This window comes from Terrapene carolina, unplaced genomic scaffold, assembly GCF_002925995.2.
Source record: "Terrapene carolina triunguis isolate 2854851 unplaced genomic scaffold, T_m_triunguis-2.0 Scaffold69, whole genome shotgun sequence".
Taxonomy (NCBI): domain Eukaryota; kingdom Metazoa; phylum Chordata; order Testudines; family Emydidae; genus Terrapene; species Terrapene triunguis.
The window spans coordinates 8,663,367-8,679,435 of record NW_020664420.1 but is presented as its reverse complement, the minus strand read 5'-3'; the positions used below and the strand labels follow the sequence as shown (position 1 = coordinate 8,679,435).

Below are 16,069 nucleotides of genomic sequence, written 5' to 3'. Positions count from 1 at the left end.
ACAATTTCTTTTACAAAGTAGTCCAGGAAAAGATGCTTTACATCGACAATTTTGTGTGCGGCAAAGAAGCAAAACCAGATATGTGCCTGGCATGTGGAGATGACAAACTGCCATTTGTGCCAGTAGATGCTCCCGGAACACAAGCAGCCTTGAGTCCGTGCCAGTGTTCTTACCATCCACTTTGGGAGAAGACAACCTATTTCTTTCAAAAACTGAAAGCACGTCCACACTAGTGGTGGTATCTTTCATCAAAGGAATCTCAAGTGACTTACAAACGCAACTGAAGTCTTACTGTATCCCTAGGAGGATAGGGAAGTATTGTTATTTCCATGTTACAGAGGTAAACCGAGGCACAGAGCAGTTAAATGTCTTGCTCAGTGTTATCCGAGACACTAGCACCATGAACAGAATCTACGAACCCTGACGCACAGTCCCATGTTCTTATCACTAGACCACATTCTGTATGAAGTAGGGATACGTGAACATTTAAACGTATTGTTTAATTCCATTCTTTCTGTCAAACAGAGCAGGAACCGTTTTAAGTCCAGAGGCGTAAACTACACTGCATGCTTATTGACATTATTCCTGAAGGCATAGTGCTAATTACTAGAGCTCTGTAAAATATTTCATGCACAAGAAAAAAAAAATCAACATTTGCCACAAAGTTTCTAACAACACACAATGGGTCTGATGTAAAAACATAGATAGAAAGAGACATTTTTCATCTCCATGAACTTGTCATTCAAACTGGGCACAACATTTTGCACCCACCCAGACAACCATGAACATTTCAGCATGTTTCAAAATTATTTATACTGTGGAGGTCAAGTTGACTGAAGTCAATGATATTTCTTCTGGTTCCCCGACTGGCTGAAGCTCCCCTGTGTGCTAGCAAAAGCCACTAAGGATATGTCTACACTGGAGCTGGGACCGAGCCTCCCAGTCCTGGTCCTCAGACTTGTGTTAGCGGGACTCAAGTCTCAGGCTAGGTCCACACTACCCGCCTGATTCGGCGGGTAGAGATCGATATTCTGGGATCGATTTATCGCGTCTCATCTGGACGTGATAAATCGATCCCAGAAGCGCTCCCCCGTCGACTGCGGAACTCCTGCTCGCCGAGAGGAGGAAGTGCTGTCGACGGGGGAGCTTGCCTGCGCCGCATGGACCCGCAGTAAGTAAACTTAGTTCGATCTAGGAAACGTCGACTTCAGCTACGCTATTCTCATAGCTGAAGTTGCGTTTCCTAGATCGATCCCCAGCCCCAGTGTGGACCAAGCCTATATGTCACAACAACATGCATGCAGCTCTTTTTAGTGCACTAGTGCGAGCCCCGCTAGCACAAGTCTGTGGGCCCCAGGCTGGGAAGCTCCCTCCCAGATGCAGTGTAGCCAAACCCGTGACTATTTCTACAAAGGAGGGGCTGCCCTTTGTGTGCTCACTCCAAGTCAGGCAGGGGAACCCTCTTCCCCCCACCCCCCAATACCAGTGGTCTGTTATTTTTCCAGGGGCCATTTGCCTAGCGACCACTGCAAGACTTTATAGGGTCATATGCCTGTGCCCTGATTTCTGAGAGCCAGCAGTGCATGTGGGAGGATCAGGTACTTAACTGAGCCAATGGGAATCGTTACAACTCCAGTTTTTATTGTCACAAGACAAGGGATGATGAAAACAGGCAAGTGGGGGCAAATTGCACAGTGCAAACCAGAGTAACACCCTACCAGCAAATCCAGTTTGAAGACTTCCACAGTCTGTACCAATTTGGGATCGGTTTGGAAATGTTAGTGTTCTCCCTACCAAGGCATCAGAAGGTCGAGGAGCCTGCTCCTTGCTCCCACTGAAGCCAATGACAAACTGCCATTAATTTCAAGGGGAACAGGATCAAACCCAATTCCTCTAATGGGATGTTTGACTCGGTGCTAAGGCTGTGAGCGAAGAGAGGTACAGTGGTCATGGGGCTTAGTGCTTCTGAGACATTACTTTGCCTTAGGCAAAACAAGGGACCACTGGGAATCACTGCCTTTGGGGGACCATGCTCTTGTGTCATCACAGGAACTGCCCCGATCTCCCCCACTAGCAGCAGCAGGTCCGCAGAGCAATGCAACTCACCACTCAACTCTGATTATCCCTGAGGCTGCAGAACAAATTATGATAGCTTTTTGGAGCACCCCCCCACACACCCTGCTGAGCTGTGTGTGTGTGTGTGTGCGTACACGTATCAGCCATCCAGACTTCATCCTGCCTGTCTGAAGCCATAATGACCACTAACCATGGGAGCAGAGGATGTGATCTCATCTTAAGGGCCCAGGGAAATAAAAAACATGGAAAGAAACTATAGAGAGAAACCATCGCGCTTGATTGCAAAGGGCCCCGCCCAGGCCTGCAGGACATTCCTGAATCTTGTAAGAGTGCATGGCGGCTGATGGAAATTGCAAATCGTTGTTTGCCTGGTACGAAGGGTGAAAAATGAGAACAAAGCCACCTGAGGAGTCAGGACAATCCCGTGAAGTGTCATCTAGCTTCACTTATCTGCTGAGAGTACTTCCTCTCCATTCGGAATGAGACATGAATGCCACTCTTCCTCCGTGAGCAGATGGAGAGGCAATCTGGCCACACTCTCCCTCTCATGCTCCTTGTTTGAGGCCAAATTCTGCTTTCACTGACACTGGTGGAAATCCACCCAAGTCAATGGAATTTCTCTGGGCCTGGTTTTGATCTACATGAAACCAGTGCAAATCAAGAGTAACATCATTAAGTCAAGAGTTACACAAAAAGCATGAAACTGGTGGAAGTGGTTGACAAAAATCAGGCTCTCTGGAATGACAATGGTGTAATGGGAGTAGCATTTGGACCTTGATAACTGGATCTTTTGCACCAGGGCTACTTACTTGGTCAATCTTCATAGTTAAAAAAATGTCATTGTTATTATACTACTTAATGGATGGGATTAAATACCTTTCTAAGATTATGTGATCCTGGACACAAAACATTACACAGTGCAACTGGGACCAAAAATATCATAGAACCTTCTGCAACTGAATCTCTGTTATCCCCCCCTACCCAGTATCCGGAGGTGAGACAGATTCCGAACTCTGTTCTCTATCTTGCCCCTGCCCAAAATTAGAGAATAAGATTATGCATTTAATTATTGATGTAAAATTATTGAGTCTGCACTGTACATTTATATGTCAAAGAGACACAAGTTCCCTGCCCTGAAGAGCTTAGGATCTAAATAAGACAACCACAGACCAAGACAGGCAACAAACAATACTTTAAGAGAGGGAGATGATGAATGAGGATGAAGGAGATGACACACAAATCTACCCCTCCACCTCTTCCACTGGACTGAAGAGGACAGGAGAACTCGGAGGTGATTTATACCCATCATGGTCCACGATGCAGTCTCTTGATGTCTACCTCTAGCAATCTCTAGCCTACTGATTCAAGCTAGGCACAGAGTTTTGAGCTCCTGGAACCTGCCAGTGTCAGAGTAACACACAGCTCCAGGACAAACAGGTAGTGGAGGAGGAAGGTTTTTGAATTGGAAAGATTTTTTTAATGTACTGAATATGCCTCCAAAGTGCTAAAGAAGTCTCCCTGTGAAACTCTAAAGCACTGCAGCTAGCAGCCATGTACAGAGTTGAATTGTGGCACTGGGATTTCTTGGTTGCCAAATCTCCATAAATTATTATCAATACTAAATGCTAAAAATTAGGCTCTGTAAGGGCACAGTCATATAATAAAAGTGTATGTAGTGGAAGCAGAGCGACAACAATTACTGTCTCTTAAGCTGCCTGGCTGGAATATCTGATGCCCCTTCCCTGACTGTTCCCCACAGCCTTCCCGCGCTTCTTACAAACTTCTGTTACAATGCACTGCTGTGTCAGGGAGACAGGGACAAGTCTAAAGGGACCTTCACTGTTAACAGAAAGTGGCATGTAAAACATTAAAGTTTGAAGACATCCCTGCTAGGAGTTGGGCTGTGGCATTCACGCCATGGAGAATAAAATCTCCCACAGCTCTGAGACAGGGTGAGCAGATGGTCAAAGGGGAAAGCCAGGACACAAGCTGCTGGGGTGGGGAGAGTTTTGGAGATTGGGCCGGGGGAAGGGGGGAGAAGGAGGTGAGCAAAGGAAGGTTTGGCCGGGAAGGGAGGGGTGGAAGGGAGTGAAGGTAGTTCACTCCCCACTTGTTAGCCAAGCCACCTCTTTTCCCTTTCCCCACACACCGAATAAAGACCAGGGCCTTTACCCCTCCCTCGTCACCCTCTTTAGTCTTTTTCCCCAGGCTCACTCTATCCACAGGCCCAGCTTGGCTATACCTGTGAATCTTTCCTGCTCCAGTCTTACGGTCTTTCTTTCTCTTTTTCTAGATTTTACATTCTCCTCCTCTTCCTTCTCTGTTCTTATATCTTCTGTGCTTTTGTCTTCTCCTTTTCCTTTCCCTCACACCCCTCTCTTCTTGTTCCACCTCTCTGCCTCCCCCCAGCCCTCAATCTGCTTCCCTTTTGCCATTTCCCTTTGGAGCGCTCACTGCCCCCACCCCCTCACACTCACACACAGGCAGTGTAACGCTCATTAACTCCTCTCTCTCTGTGTCTCTCTCTCTCATTCATTCCTTTGTCTCCTTCCTTTCCCCCTAAAAACAGCCTCCCTATTGTCTCCACACCTCCTGCCACAATCTGGTGCTCAGCCCTAGTGCAGGTGAGGTGGGGAGAAGCCAGGATGCCAATGAAGGCTGGGTCAGTAGCAATGTACATATGATAGAAATGCAGTGGAGGTGCCTGCTCCCTTGCTCATCACTTGGAGCAATGCAGAAGTGACCTGCTGAGGATGGCTGGGTCCAGGTCTCACGCAGAGGGCAGGAATCAGGGTGGTGACAGTCCTGGCGGGAGAGCAGCCCTTAAGGGGCATAAACAGTCAGCCTGCCTGCTATCAGTTTCACTGGCCAGAAGCTTTGTTAGGATGCCAAAGGCCACAGGGATTTCGAGGAACTGGGACAAAACACTAATTTTTGTAAAACAGACTGGGGTACCAGGAATAGCACTGGAAGGGAGACATTGCTGGTTTTCAGACACAAGCCACCCTACAGAGGCTTCATGCAAGCAAACAGATATTGCAAATATCGATTTCCTCCCCCTTTGGATGAAGGTGTCTGATTTTTCTTCCCTACATATGAATCATTTTCTTCCCGAGAGAGGGCCTGATTCTGATCTCAAGTGCTCTGAGGTGCATCTCCACGGAAGTGTATGGAATAACTGGTGTAAAAGCAGTGTGAAGTAAAAGTCACGCTCCGCCCAAGTCTTTCATGCTACAATATACAGAGGCAAATTCTGTCTCATTCTATTACTAGAAGAAAAATCTTAGAATCCTATTGTCTTATTATACTGCCAAAGACCCTCATTAGTCTCAAAGGGTTGATTTTTTTAAAATGTGAAAGATTTAAAAAATACAAGGACAACCCAACACTTTAAAAGCTGCAATTTTCTTCCCCAAACAGCACCGCTCTCCAAGCCTTCTGACAGAAGCTGGGAAGGTTCTTCCCCAGTTGTCCTCTAAGGAAGACAGTGAAAAGATGGTGTCCTCTGGACTTTTAGACATTAATTACTGAGTTAGAATATTTTTCTAAATTACAGAGTGTGGCCCCAGGAGATAACAGTAACTAAGAGGAGGGAGGGAAAAGGATGAAGTCTACAAAAAAGAACTAGATACGGTCATGGAGGATAGATTTATCAATGGTTAGTAGCCAGGATGGGCAGGGATGGTGTCCCTAGCTTCTGTTTGCCAGAAGCTGGGATTGGGCGACAGGGGATGGATCACTTGAGGATTCCCTGTTCTGTTCATTCCCTCTGGGGCACCTGGCACTGGCCACTGTCGGTAGACAGGATACTGGGCTAGATGGACCTTTGGTCTGATCCAGTATGGCCGTTCTTATGTTCAAATGACACCACAGACTCAGGCACAGGGGAAAGGCAATTAGACAAGGAGTATTATCCTCTATACCCATCATCAGGGGCTCATACTTAACAGCCTGTACCATAGGCAGTGAAGCAATGGGTTAATGACAGTACTTTAAATGAGACTGAAATGGAATGGTCTCTGCCAACCAGACTACAGGGATGATTCACAATTGCAAATATGTAAATCTCCTACTCTCTAATTGGCTGTGAGGTCTGCTCTCTCCATAATCATTGCATGATTATTCATCAATAATGGTGTTGTGTAAATCCTTGTATGCTGATCAACTGAGGGTCGTTCATGCCCACTCAGAGGCAGAGTTTTGGACAATCACTGTAGAGTTATTTAATTTAAAAAAATGCTCAAAGCACACAATGTTAACCCCCCAGGTGGTCTCGAACCTCCCACTCCCGTGCAAGATTTTTAGGAAGGCAGCAAAGAGATTCCAATGGCACGTAGGCTCTGCCAATCTCCTTAAACCTCTGAGTCTGGCTTCAGGATAAATCATAGCACAGAAACAACCCTGGTTGCATTTGGACATCCTCCTTGAGGACAGAGAGCAGGCAGTGATACTCAGCCATTCGATACTGCTAATCCATCTGCAGCTGTTGATGGAGTGACACTGAGCTGGCTACCGTCTTTCCATTCCATCAGTTCCCAGTGAATCGTGGGCAGCCGCCCAGGCTCACTTAAAGCTTTGTCTTGTGGAGTCTCACAGGACTCAGTCCTGACACTGCCCTTCTTTAATGTCTATGTACAACCGTTAGGTGATCTGGTGAGACAAAACAGGCTGCTCCACCACCAGATATGCCCAAAACATACAGTTCTGTGCAGTCTCTCAGGGCAGGAAGGACCCCATGAAAAACTGCTGCCTCAAACTGAACCCAAGACAGACTAAAGCTGTGATAGTTGACAGAAGGACATTATTATTTATATTACTGAAGCACCAAGAGGCCCCAACTGAGATCCCATTACACTAGGCACATGGTATGAAACTGTCCCTGCCTTAAAGGGCTTACAGTCTAAATAGACAAGACAGACGATGGGCAGCAGACAGGAAATACTATTATCCACGTTACAGGTGGGGAAAAAAGCATAGGCAGGTTAAGTGATTGGCCCATTGTCTAAACACAGATCTCCTGGATCCCAGCCCTGTGTCTTAATCACAGCACCGTCTCTCCTCTCTTCCTACTTCAAGGAGCTGCTGAGCATCTCCCATCCTGAAACTCAGGATTGCCACCATGATTGTGAAGCAATCGCTTTCTAGTCTGTTTATTAGCAGGTCTACATACTAAATAACATGGTAAATCTATGGAGAGCTGCTCTTCCCGCACACACCCTGTCTACCTGCTCCCCAGGCACTAATACGAAAGGACAAAACTGGCTTAAACTACCGATTCCTGCTCTACTGAAACCCTGGGAAAAACTGCATGAGCCTGATCCTGAGAGATGCTGAGCACCCACAAGTCTCCGCTGACATCATTACACGGCATCTCTCTGGGGATCAGGCTTTCACTCTGCATTTCCCACAGGTGTGCTGTCGTCGCCCTTCTCCTGTTTCAACCAGGCAAGCGAGGGCTGGGTTCAATCTGGTTGCTGGAGTTAAAGGAAAAACGTAGGTATAGGTGAGGGGAACTACTTGAGTTCCCTCCTGACCACCCAGCTTGAGGAGTAAGTAATCTGTACCCGTCATGTGGAAATTCTGCCATGTGAGAGGCAGCATGGTCCCCTGGACTGGGTGCTGGGCTCAGAAGACAGTGATTCTAACCTGGCTCAGCCATTGTGCTGCTGTGCATCTTCAGAAATCATTTTGCCTCTTTCCTTTCGTCCCCATCAGCCGTCTTGCCTATGTAGAATGTTGGCTCTTTGGGGCAGGGCTTGAGTTCTTACTGTGTGTTTGTACAGTGCCTAGCACAATGGAATCCCAATATTGGTTGGGGCCTCTAGGTGCTACTGGAATATAAACTACAATAATTCCCCTTTGCTGGTCATCAGTCTCCCTGCCTCTTACCCCATCTATTTCCATTGTTCCTATTTTATGATAATTCTGAAAGAGTTCCATAGCCACAAAGGAACAGAAACACGGCAGTGCTACACGAAGCCAACCCCCTTTGGATGTGCTCCTGTTTTAAAAGGTTTTCTTTTTTTTTTTAATAGGAAACAGAAAGAGGCAGGTGGTGGAATTTAGAAAAGTGGACATTTAAGGCCAGTTGAGTTGCATTTGCTATGCCAGGGCTGAATTTGACCCTGAATTTGTCTCTTCATTGGTGCAAGACCAGAAATTAGAACACTAACCTCAGTTATCCTGGGAAGGATGAGGGAGAGACGGGATATGCCCCCACCATGGTACTCTGGGAACTGTGTGTGTGAGAGAAAGATCATTTGTTGCAGCCTTGTGAATTATAGTTACTTTAAATTAGGCGGATGAAAGGGGGACAATTGTACCAGGCTCCAAGCTCAGGGGAGTCCCCAAAATATCTGTAACTGGGGTGAAATGGAAGGGCGTGGGGCCCCAATGAACATGATGTACCAGGGCCCCAGAGTTCTCTCGAAAGGCCTAATCATTGGGCTTTCTGAGCAATGCCGTTGTAGAGGGATAGAGTTCAGGGCCACCAACTGCACCTGGCACAATTTAGAGCAGCCCTCCAGTGGCACTATCTACTTGGGTGGACCAGCCCTGCACACAGGGAACAACAGAGAATATTTTTTCACTTCAAGGTCCCAGAAACAAAGACAAGGTTTTCATCTCGAGGCCAAAAGACCAAAAACATCAAGACACTTCATCACGGCCTTGGATAGACCAAGAGACTACCTACACTTGACCAGAGCCCGGCCCTCCAAGCCCACACATAAACACCTCCCTGGAGAGCAGGAGCTGACAATACATTCAAAGCCATCACCGTCAAGGGGATTCCACCTTAGGAAGAAAAATTCTGGGAGATCAACAACTAGCCTTTGGCAACTGCAGCATACCCTACTGGCCTCCAATGCCCCTCAACAGCCATACAAACTGCATCAGTAAAAAGCCACAGCTCAAGCTTCCAGCTCTTCCTTACAAATACTAGGTCAGCCCTTAGCACAATGAGCATCATGTTTGAGCTGTTCACAGAAGAGACTTCCAACTGTACATGAATCACCAAAACCTGCGTATGGCCCAGTTTGTCCCCACACAATACCTACCACGCAACCGCCTTACAGCATGCAAGGGCAGTGGGGTGGCCATTTTAATTTCACCGGACCAGAAATGCAAAGGGATATCCACCATGAAAATGGGGAGAGATCTGAGTGTATGTGAAGTGAGCGATGGAAGAAACAGTGGGACACTTCTGCTATTTAGATCTCCAGCCATAAGAGCTTCCAAGGCCCCAGTCGAATTCCTGAAAGAACTAACAGCGTTTCCACCAAGCCTGATAGCAAAGTCTCCAAGAATCATGGTCCTGGAAGATCTCAATATCCGTGTGTACAGCAGATCTGAATAAAGAGACCCAGCGATGGAACTCCTTGCCAGGAGAGACAAGAATGAGGCCAAACCTGACTGTGTTCAGACTGAAATGTAAGACGGCCCATAGAGAAAACCTTTCCCTAGGAACAATGTCCCGTTCCACACACACCCAGGCTGCTCCCCCCTTCGGAACACACACATACCCTCCAGCCCAGGGGGATGGATGGGAAGAAAAGATTTTCATTTGTTTACATTTTGAACTTTTATGCTTCGTTATAATTTTGCCTGGTGCCTGTAAACTAAGCCAGCAAGCTCCTTAGATTTGATAGTTACAACAGTCCTCTATCCTCCTGTTCTTATCTGCAAAGTGCCCTCTTCTCTCTTTCAATTCCCTCCTTAAAACTCACTTCTGCAAACAATCCTTTCCACCTTCTCCTTGTCAATAAACCCCTCACCAGTCCAGGCTTAACTTTGTCCGAGGTCTTTTCTCACATTTGCCTTGTCCAACTTTAACCGTCAGTTCTTCCAAGCGGTGAACGTGTTTTCATCTCGGTTTGTAAAGCACTGTGCAAATTCCCCGGGTTGTGTAACAGATTTCTTTTAACAACAATAAATAATAATGATCAGATGCACTAACTAGGTATGTGTTATTCATTACAACACATAATACTCCCAGCCCCCAGCATATACAGTCGCACCTCGCTTTTCCTTTCTCAAGGTCAGCTTTCCTCTTGAGTCCAAACAACACAAACTGAGCTGACATACAGCAAAAAAGTGTGGCTTACTCACTGCTGTAGAAGTCCATTTTTCTCTTGTTGAGAGAGGCTGCTTTGGTGACCTCTGAGTTGTCGTCCTCCTCCTCATTAGCCAGCAGCAGGAATTCTTTCAGGCTGGCCCAGCCCGTTCCAATGTCATCACTGCCCCTTGACCGTATCCACCCCCCATTCTGTCCAGCATAGCATAAGCATAGGCCATTATGGAAGGTGTTAATATGCTTTTACTGGGGGAGGAAAGGAAGGGAGCTATGGAGAGGAAGCCTCCCTGGGCGAAGGGAAGAGACATTCCTGCCACAGCCATCAGACAACATTCCCCTTCCTCTTGCTCACTCCCTTGGTGACCTTTGGCTGAGTCTGCCAAAGCTATAAAGGAAAAGGAGGGAGGGGAGAGAGGCTAAGATGCACGAATTGCTGAAAGGACTGAGAGACAGAGATCTTAGCTTGTCTCTAATAATGATTTTTTATAAAGGACTACAGAGTAAAAGAACTGGGTGGATGGGCGGCAGGAGAAAAAGCAAGCACCAGTGTTTGAAGGGTGTCATCAAACAGGAGGGAGAATCATAGAGTTTAAAGCCAGTAGGGACCACCAGATCATGTGGACTGACCTGCTGTCAGGGCCGGCTCCAGGCTTTTTGCCGCCCCAAGCAGAAAAAAAAAGAAAAAAAGCTGCGATCGCGATCTGCTCTACCGTCGCCGCTTCAGTTTTCGGCGGCAATTCGGCGGCTGGTCCTTCGCTCCGAGAGGGACTGAGGGACCCGCCGCCCAATTGCCGCCGAAGAGCCAGACGTGCCGCCCTTCTCTGTTGGCCGCCCCAAGCACGTGCTTGCTGGGCTGGTGCCTGGAGACGGCCCTGCCTGCTGTATAGCACGGGCCACCAAAACCACCTGAGCCCGCACTCCAAACCCAACAAACGAAATTAGACCAAAGTATTATACCCCACAGGAAACTAGTATGTGCCACAGACAGAGAATAGGAGGGACTGAGGTGCACCCGTGCCCAAGGTCCCCGCCATGGCAGGGAAACAATTAAGTGAGATATACCCAGATAATCCTGGCAAGTGACCCACACCCACATGGTGCAGAGGAAGGTGATAACCCCCCAAGGTCACTGCTGATCTGACTGGATGAAATTCCTTTCCCACCCTACGTGTGGCATTCTGTCACATGCTGAGCATGGGAGCATGAACCAGCCAGCCAAGCACCTGAGAGAGAAGCTGCTCAGTTCTCAGAGCCCTGGTGGTCCCTGTCCAATGTCCCATCTCCAGCTATGGCCATCCCTCATGCTTCAGAGGAAGGAGACAAGACAAAACGAAAAAACAACCTCCCCAGGCTCTCCAAGGGGGTACAAACAAGAGTGATGGGATGAAGTTACACAAAGGAAAATTTAGGATGAATATCAGAGAGATCTATTAGGCTGCGAAAATGTCTACCAAGGAAGTGGTGTAATTCCCATGTTCTTGGGACATTCAAAACTGGATTGGCCCTAGAAAAAACACTCTTGGGAACAATCTTGCACGGGCAGGAAGAGTGAAAGATCAGGCTAGTTTTGTTGTCTAAGCTGAGCGAAAGGCAATACATGAAGAAGCATGAAAAGCGGAGGCGATTTAAACAATCCTGCCACTTGTAAGAATTCAAGCTGTGATGGGTAACATAGGCAAGGAGAGTGCTGTCAGAGCCACCTAGGCCTGCCTTTCATTGCCTGAACCACCCTGATCTGGCTTTGTCTTCAAAGCGATCTGCCAAGGGCAGAATGTGCCTGCGGGAAGGAATAGTGACTGCACAGCATCGCCTCCTCGGGAAATCCACAAATGCACTTCTGTGGGTAGCTCCCAGGGTCGGACCCGACAGGTCCTGGAGGTTGGGAAGGGGACAAGATGCTCTTCCAAGCCTTGTACCCTGCGGACCCAGCAGATCTCCCTCCAGCCGGCTTCCAACATTGCTAGCCCCCCTGTGGAGTCCCATCTGCAGCTGCTACCGAGCCGCCTGAGAGCTGGGCTGAACAGGAGCAGGGGCCATAGCAACTGCACTACGGGGCTGCTGTGCATCGAGGACTGTTACAGCTTGCATAACTCCGGGGGTTCCCAGAATCCAGCTTGGGTTTGGTGATCCTTTTAGAGTTGCCACCTATCACAAACGCTGACTGGCTGAACCCATTCTCATGAGTCCATCCTGCGAGATAAGATTAGCTAAGGGTATTAAAAAAATCCCAAAGCTGGTTATGTCTAGATGCCATGAAACAGAGAGCCTGCAACATGAGGTCACAACCTCCCTCCAAGGATCAGCCCTAGATCCACCATTTTAGGGTTTGAAAACAGCAGAGTCGTCACCGCCGCTGCCAATCCTGATAACTAATGAACAAAAACACTTTGCTCAGGGACAAAGATGGGAAAAGAAAATCTCAGCATAACTTGGCTCTTTATTTACATTTATTTAGAGATTTTAAAGTATCCTTGCTGATACTGAATCACTGGTATTCTGAATTCATTTTCTGTTATCCAAATGAATTTTAATTCACATTGGGTTTCATACGAAGCCCCCACATACTCATTGGGACGATAGATACGGCAATTTCTTGCAATATCTTTGGGAGAGTTTACAGTATTACATTTACATATTATTTGGCCACAGATTGTAATTCCATGGGGGAGGGTGACCACAGTTCCTCCAGGAATTAAGAAGAGTGGGGGGGATGATTGGGCAAATTCTCCCACATTGTAACCTCTTCAGTGAGGTACAACGACCAGCAGAGGCTTGGATTTACAGGTTCAAACTGGATTCTCCAGAGACCAACAGACAAAGACAGGACTTTTGGCTAAACAGCCTGAGTTTAAACTGTCTCAGGCCCTGCTTTCTGATCCAGCAAACAGACAGAACATTCTGTCCAAGGGGGCCTCCAATCCTTCCTGGGAAGGGTTGGAAGGACTTTGGCCTATTGAGGCCCCATAAGACTGATGGGTGACCTCTGGTAAGCATGTGTAGAGGAACTTTTATTGTTTTAATATGTTTTTTTCTGTAATGCTTTCACCTTAAGAATACATGTGCTTGCTTAGAAAGGGCTGTGCAATTACTTGTGACTGCGGGAAACCACAGCTGTTCATAGCCTTCGAAGAGAAAGCAAAGTGCAGACACTGGCCTGTTTAGGCAGACTGGCTTGCTGGGGATGTCACAGTGCTGGCAGAGAACTGTACAGCCTGGAAAACCCCCGTTCAGGAGGGAGAGAGACGTGGGTCTCCACCCTAAGAGAGATGACAGTTGAGGAGCTGGAAGCCTGAGAGTGGGACTGAGAGTCCTCGAGGGACCACGGAGGTGGAATACAGGGGCAGTTGCCCTGAACTGTCACACTGACAACACACTAGAACATATTATTAAACAATCCATTTGTAACCATCTAGAGGATAATAGGGTTATAAGCAATAGCCAGCATGGATTTTTAGGTTAGATATTATGAAAAAACTTTTCAACTATAAGGATAGCTAAGTAATGGAGTAGGTTATCAAGGGAGCTTGTGGAATTCCCATCCATTGGAGGTTTTTTAAGAACAGGTCAGACAAACACCTGTCAGGGATGCTCTAGGTTTACTTGGTGCCGCATCAGCACAAAGGGCTGGACTAGGTGGCCTCTCAAGATCCTTTCCAGCCCTACATTACTATGATTAACATCACATGGGGGAATGTGTCACAATATTGTCTAGTGTGTGTCACAAGTGTGGTACAGGTCCCAGGTGGGCAGCATTACCTGTCATGCTTTTAGCTCTGAAGGTCCCTGGTTCAATTCCCAGTACCTATCATGATACTGACACACTGGGAATTGAACCAGGGACCTTCAGAGCTAAAAGCATGACTAGTTCTGCTGCCCAGCTGGGGTCTGTACCAATTCATATCCTTTCTACATCAGCACAGCAGGGGATGTTTAGCACACACTCCCCAGTGTGTCACACTTGTGACACACACTAGACAATGTTGTGACACACACTAGACAATATTCTCGGTTGGGGTCGCTAGGCAGATAGGGCTTCTGGGTTCTCCTAGCTTATAATAATGACTCACTTAATTTCTGTGTGTTTGTGGCAGTGATAAGATCAGAATCCAGGTCTCCTAGGCCAATGCACTATCCACTAGACAACACTGCCTTCCATCATTTAAATGAGATGGGGGGATAGATAGAAAGCATGGTGGGACATCGACCTTTAATGACTTTGGCAGAAGCCTCAGATTTGCAAATACAAAAATAAGCTAAAGTGTTAAAATATTATCTAAATGTTGAAGAGAACTTTTCTCCAGCCAATTTAAAAGCTTTTATGTCTTCTGCTGCTTGTAGAAGACATTCTTACGAAAAGCAATCTTATGGCCCATTTAGTGGAGCGGTGAATCTCGATTTTATCAGCTGTGCCTCTGTAGTCCCATACAACAACAGAGCTAAATAACTGGCAGCAAGATAAATTCTGCTCTTGAAACAAATACAATCGCAAAAAAAGGGAAGCGCTAAGAGTAATTATTTTGTACTTACATAGCAACTTTCGTCTGTGTGTGCCAGGGCATGTTGTAAACATTAAGCTCATAACACCACCACTGTGAGTGGAAAGATGCCACTGTGAGTGGGGCAAGCCCCAGACCCCACTTCCCAGCGGGAGCTCGTGGGCCGGCTTAAAACGTAGGTTGCCCACCCCTGATTTAGACTGTAGATTCCTCAGGGCAGGGATTGTCTCTTCTGGTAAATCACATGGGTTTATACAGCACCTATCATGATACAGCCCTGCTCTCAGTTGGGGTGGCTAGGTGCTATTTTAATATAAACAACACCACCACCTCACTCTTTTGCTTTCCACAGACTGCCCTCTGTGAGATGATTCTGCGTGTCCTAGTCCCCTGTGGTTTGGAGTTGGGCGTTATTTACCTTTCAGAACTAGAACACTTTTTGTACTGCTGGATTTTGCACGGTTGGTGTCCTTAAGGATGGGGTCTCGGGACTCTGAGCTTTAATTCAAAGGGCTGTGCAGGACGGAAGGATCCAAAAGCCCATGCCAGAACGGAATAATTCAAAGGGATAGATGGAGGGGAAATGTTAATAATTGAAAAGAAAGAATAAATAACCAAGGACACCATCAGAATTGTAACTCAACAGTTTAGCTAATACACGGGTGAGAAAATGAGGCATTACCTCCCTGAGGCAGGTATAAATGGGACAGACAAGGACTCGGAAGGGCTCCCCAGCGTTGCTCCTCATGGTGCCGAAGACTTCGCAGAGAAAGGTGATGAACCCCAGCCAGCGCTCCACGTCGCGCTGCTGCAGCTCCTCCCGCATTGTGAAATCTTTCTGCAAGGGGGACAGACAACAGGCGGCATCAGCAAAACCACATCTCACTGGAAAAGGCAACGGCTGTCGAGGGAGGGAATTAAGAAAAGAGGAAATTGTAACGAGAGGGAGAGAGAGCGAGAGAGACAGACTGACTGTCACTTTAGTCATGAGCATGCGGATTACTCAGTGTAAGTGCAGTGGCTGAAATTTCAACACAGTATAAAGCAGGTATTGTAGAAATAGCAGCAGCAGCTGCACAATGCAATAGAAACAACTTCCCTTTGGCCTTTCTGCCTTTTGTAACATATGTGAGTATTCAATTCAATATGCAAAAAAGTGGGGCTGGTTTAACGGGTGTGGCAATCACAAAAGGCACACGAGCCATGCAGGCAGCCCACATACTGCCTGGTTTGTCTGCTCAAGGGAACTCATGTCACCACAGGTAAATTCAGTCTGTCTACACCTCTCTCAAAATTAGCACCCAAAGGGACCACGTTGTCCCCTGTGCTAGGACCAGGGCTTCCCTGGGCCGCTGGTGATTCTTGGCTGCTGCAACTGCTCCTTGGCACCCTCTAAATTACAGCAGGGGACTGGCCCACTGCC

The 16,069-nt window shown here is 47.2% G+C and overlaps 1 protein-coding gene across 5 annotated transcripts in view; it reads right to left on the bottom strand.

Moving 5' to 3' along the window:
• Window positions 1–16,069, bottom strand: part of CTIF (cap binding complex dependent translation initiation factor) — a 240,841-nt gene that overhangs the window by 20,223 nt on the left and 204,549 nt on the right. For all 5 annotated transcript variants that reach the window (XM_024196380.2, XM_024196382.2, XM_024196383.2 and 2 more), the window contains one exon: window positions 15,329–15,484. In XM_024196380.2, coding sequence (XP_024052148.1) covers window positions 15,329–15,484 — 156 coding nt within the window. The remainder of the gene's footprint in view (window positions 1–15,328; window positions 15,485–16,069) is intronic.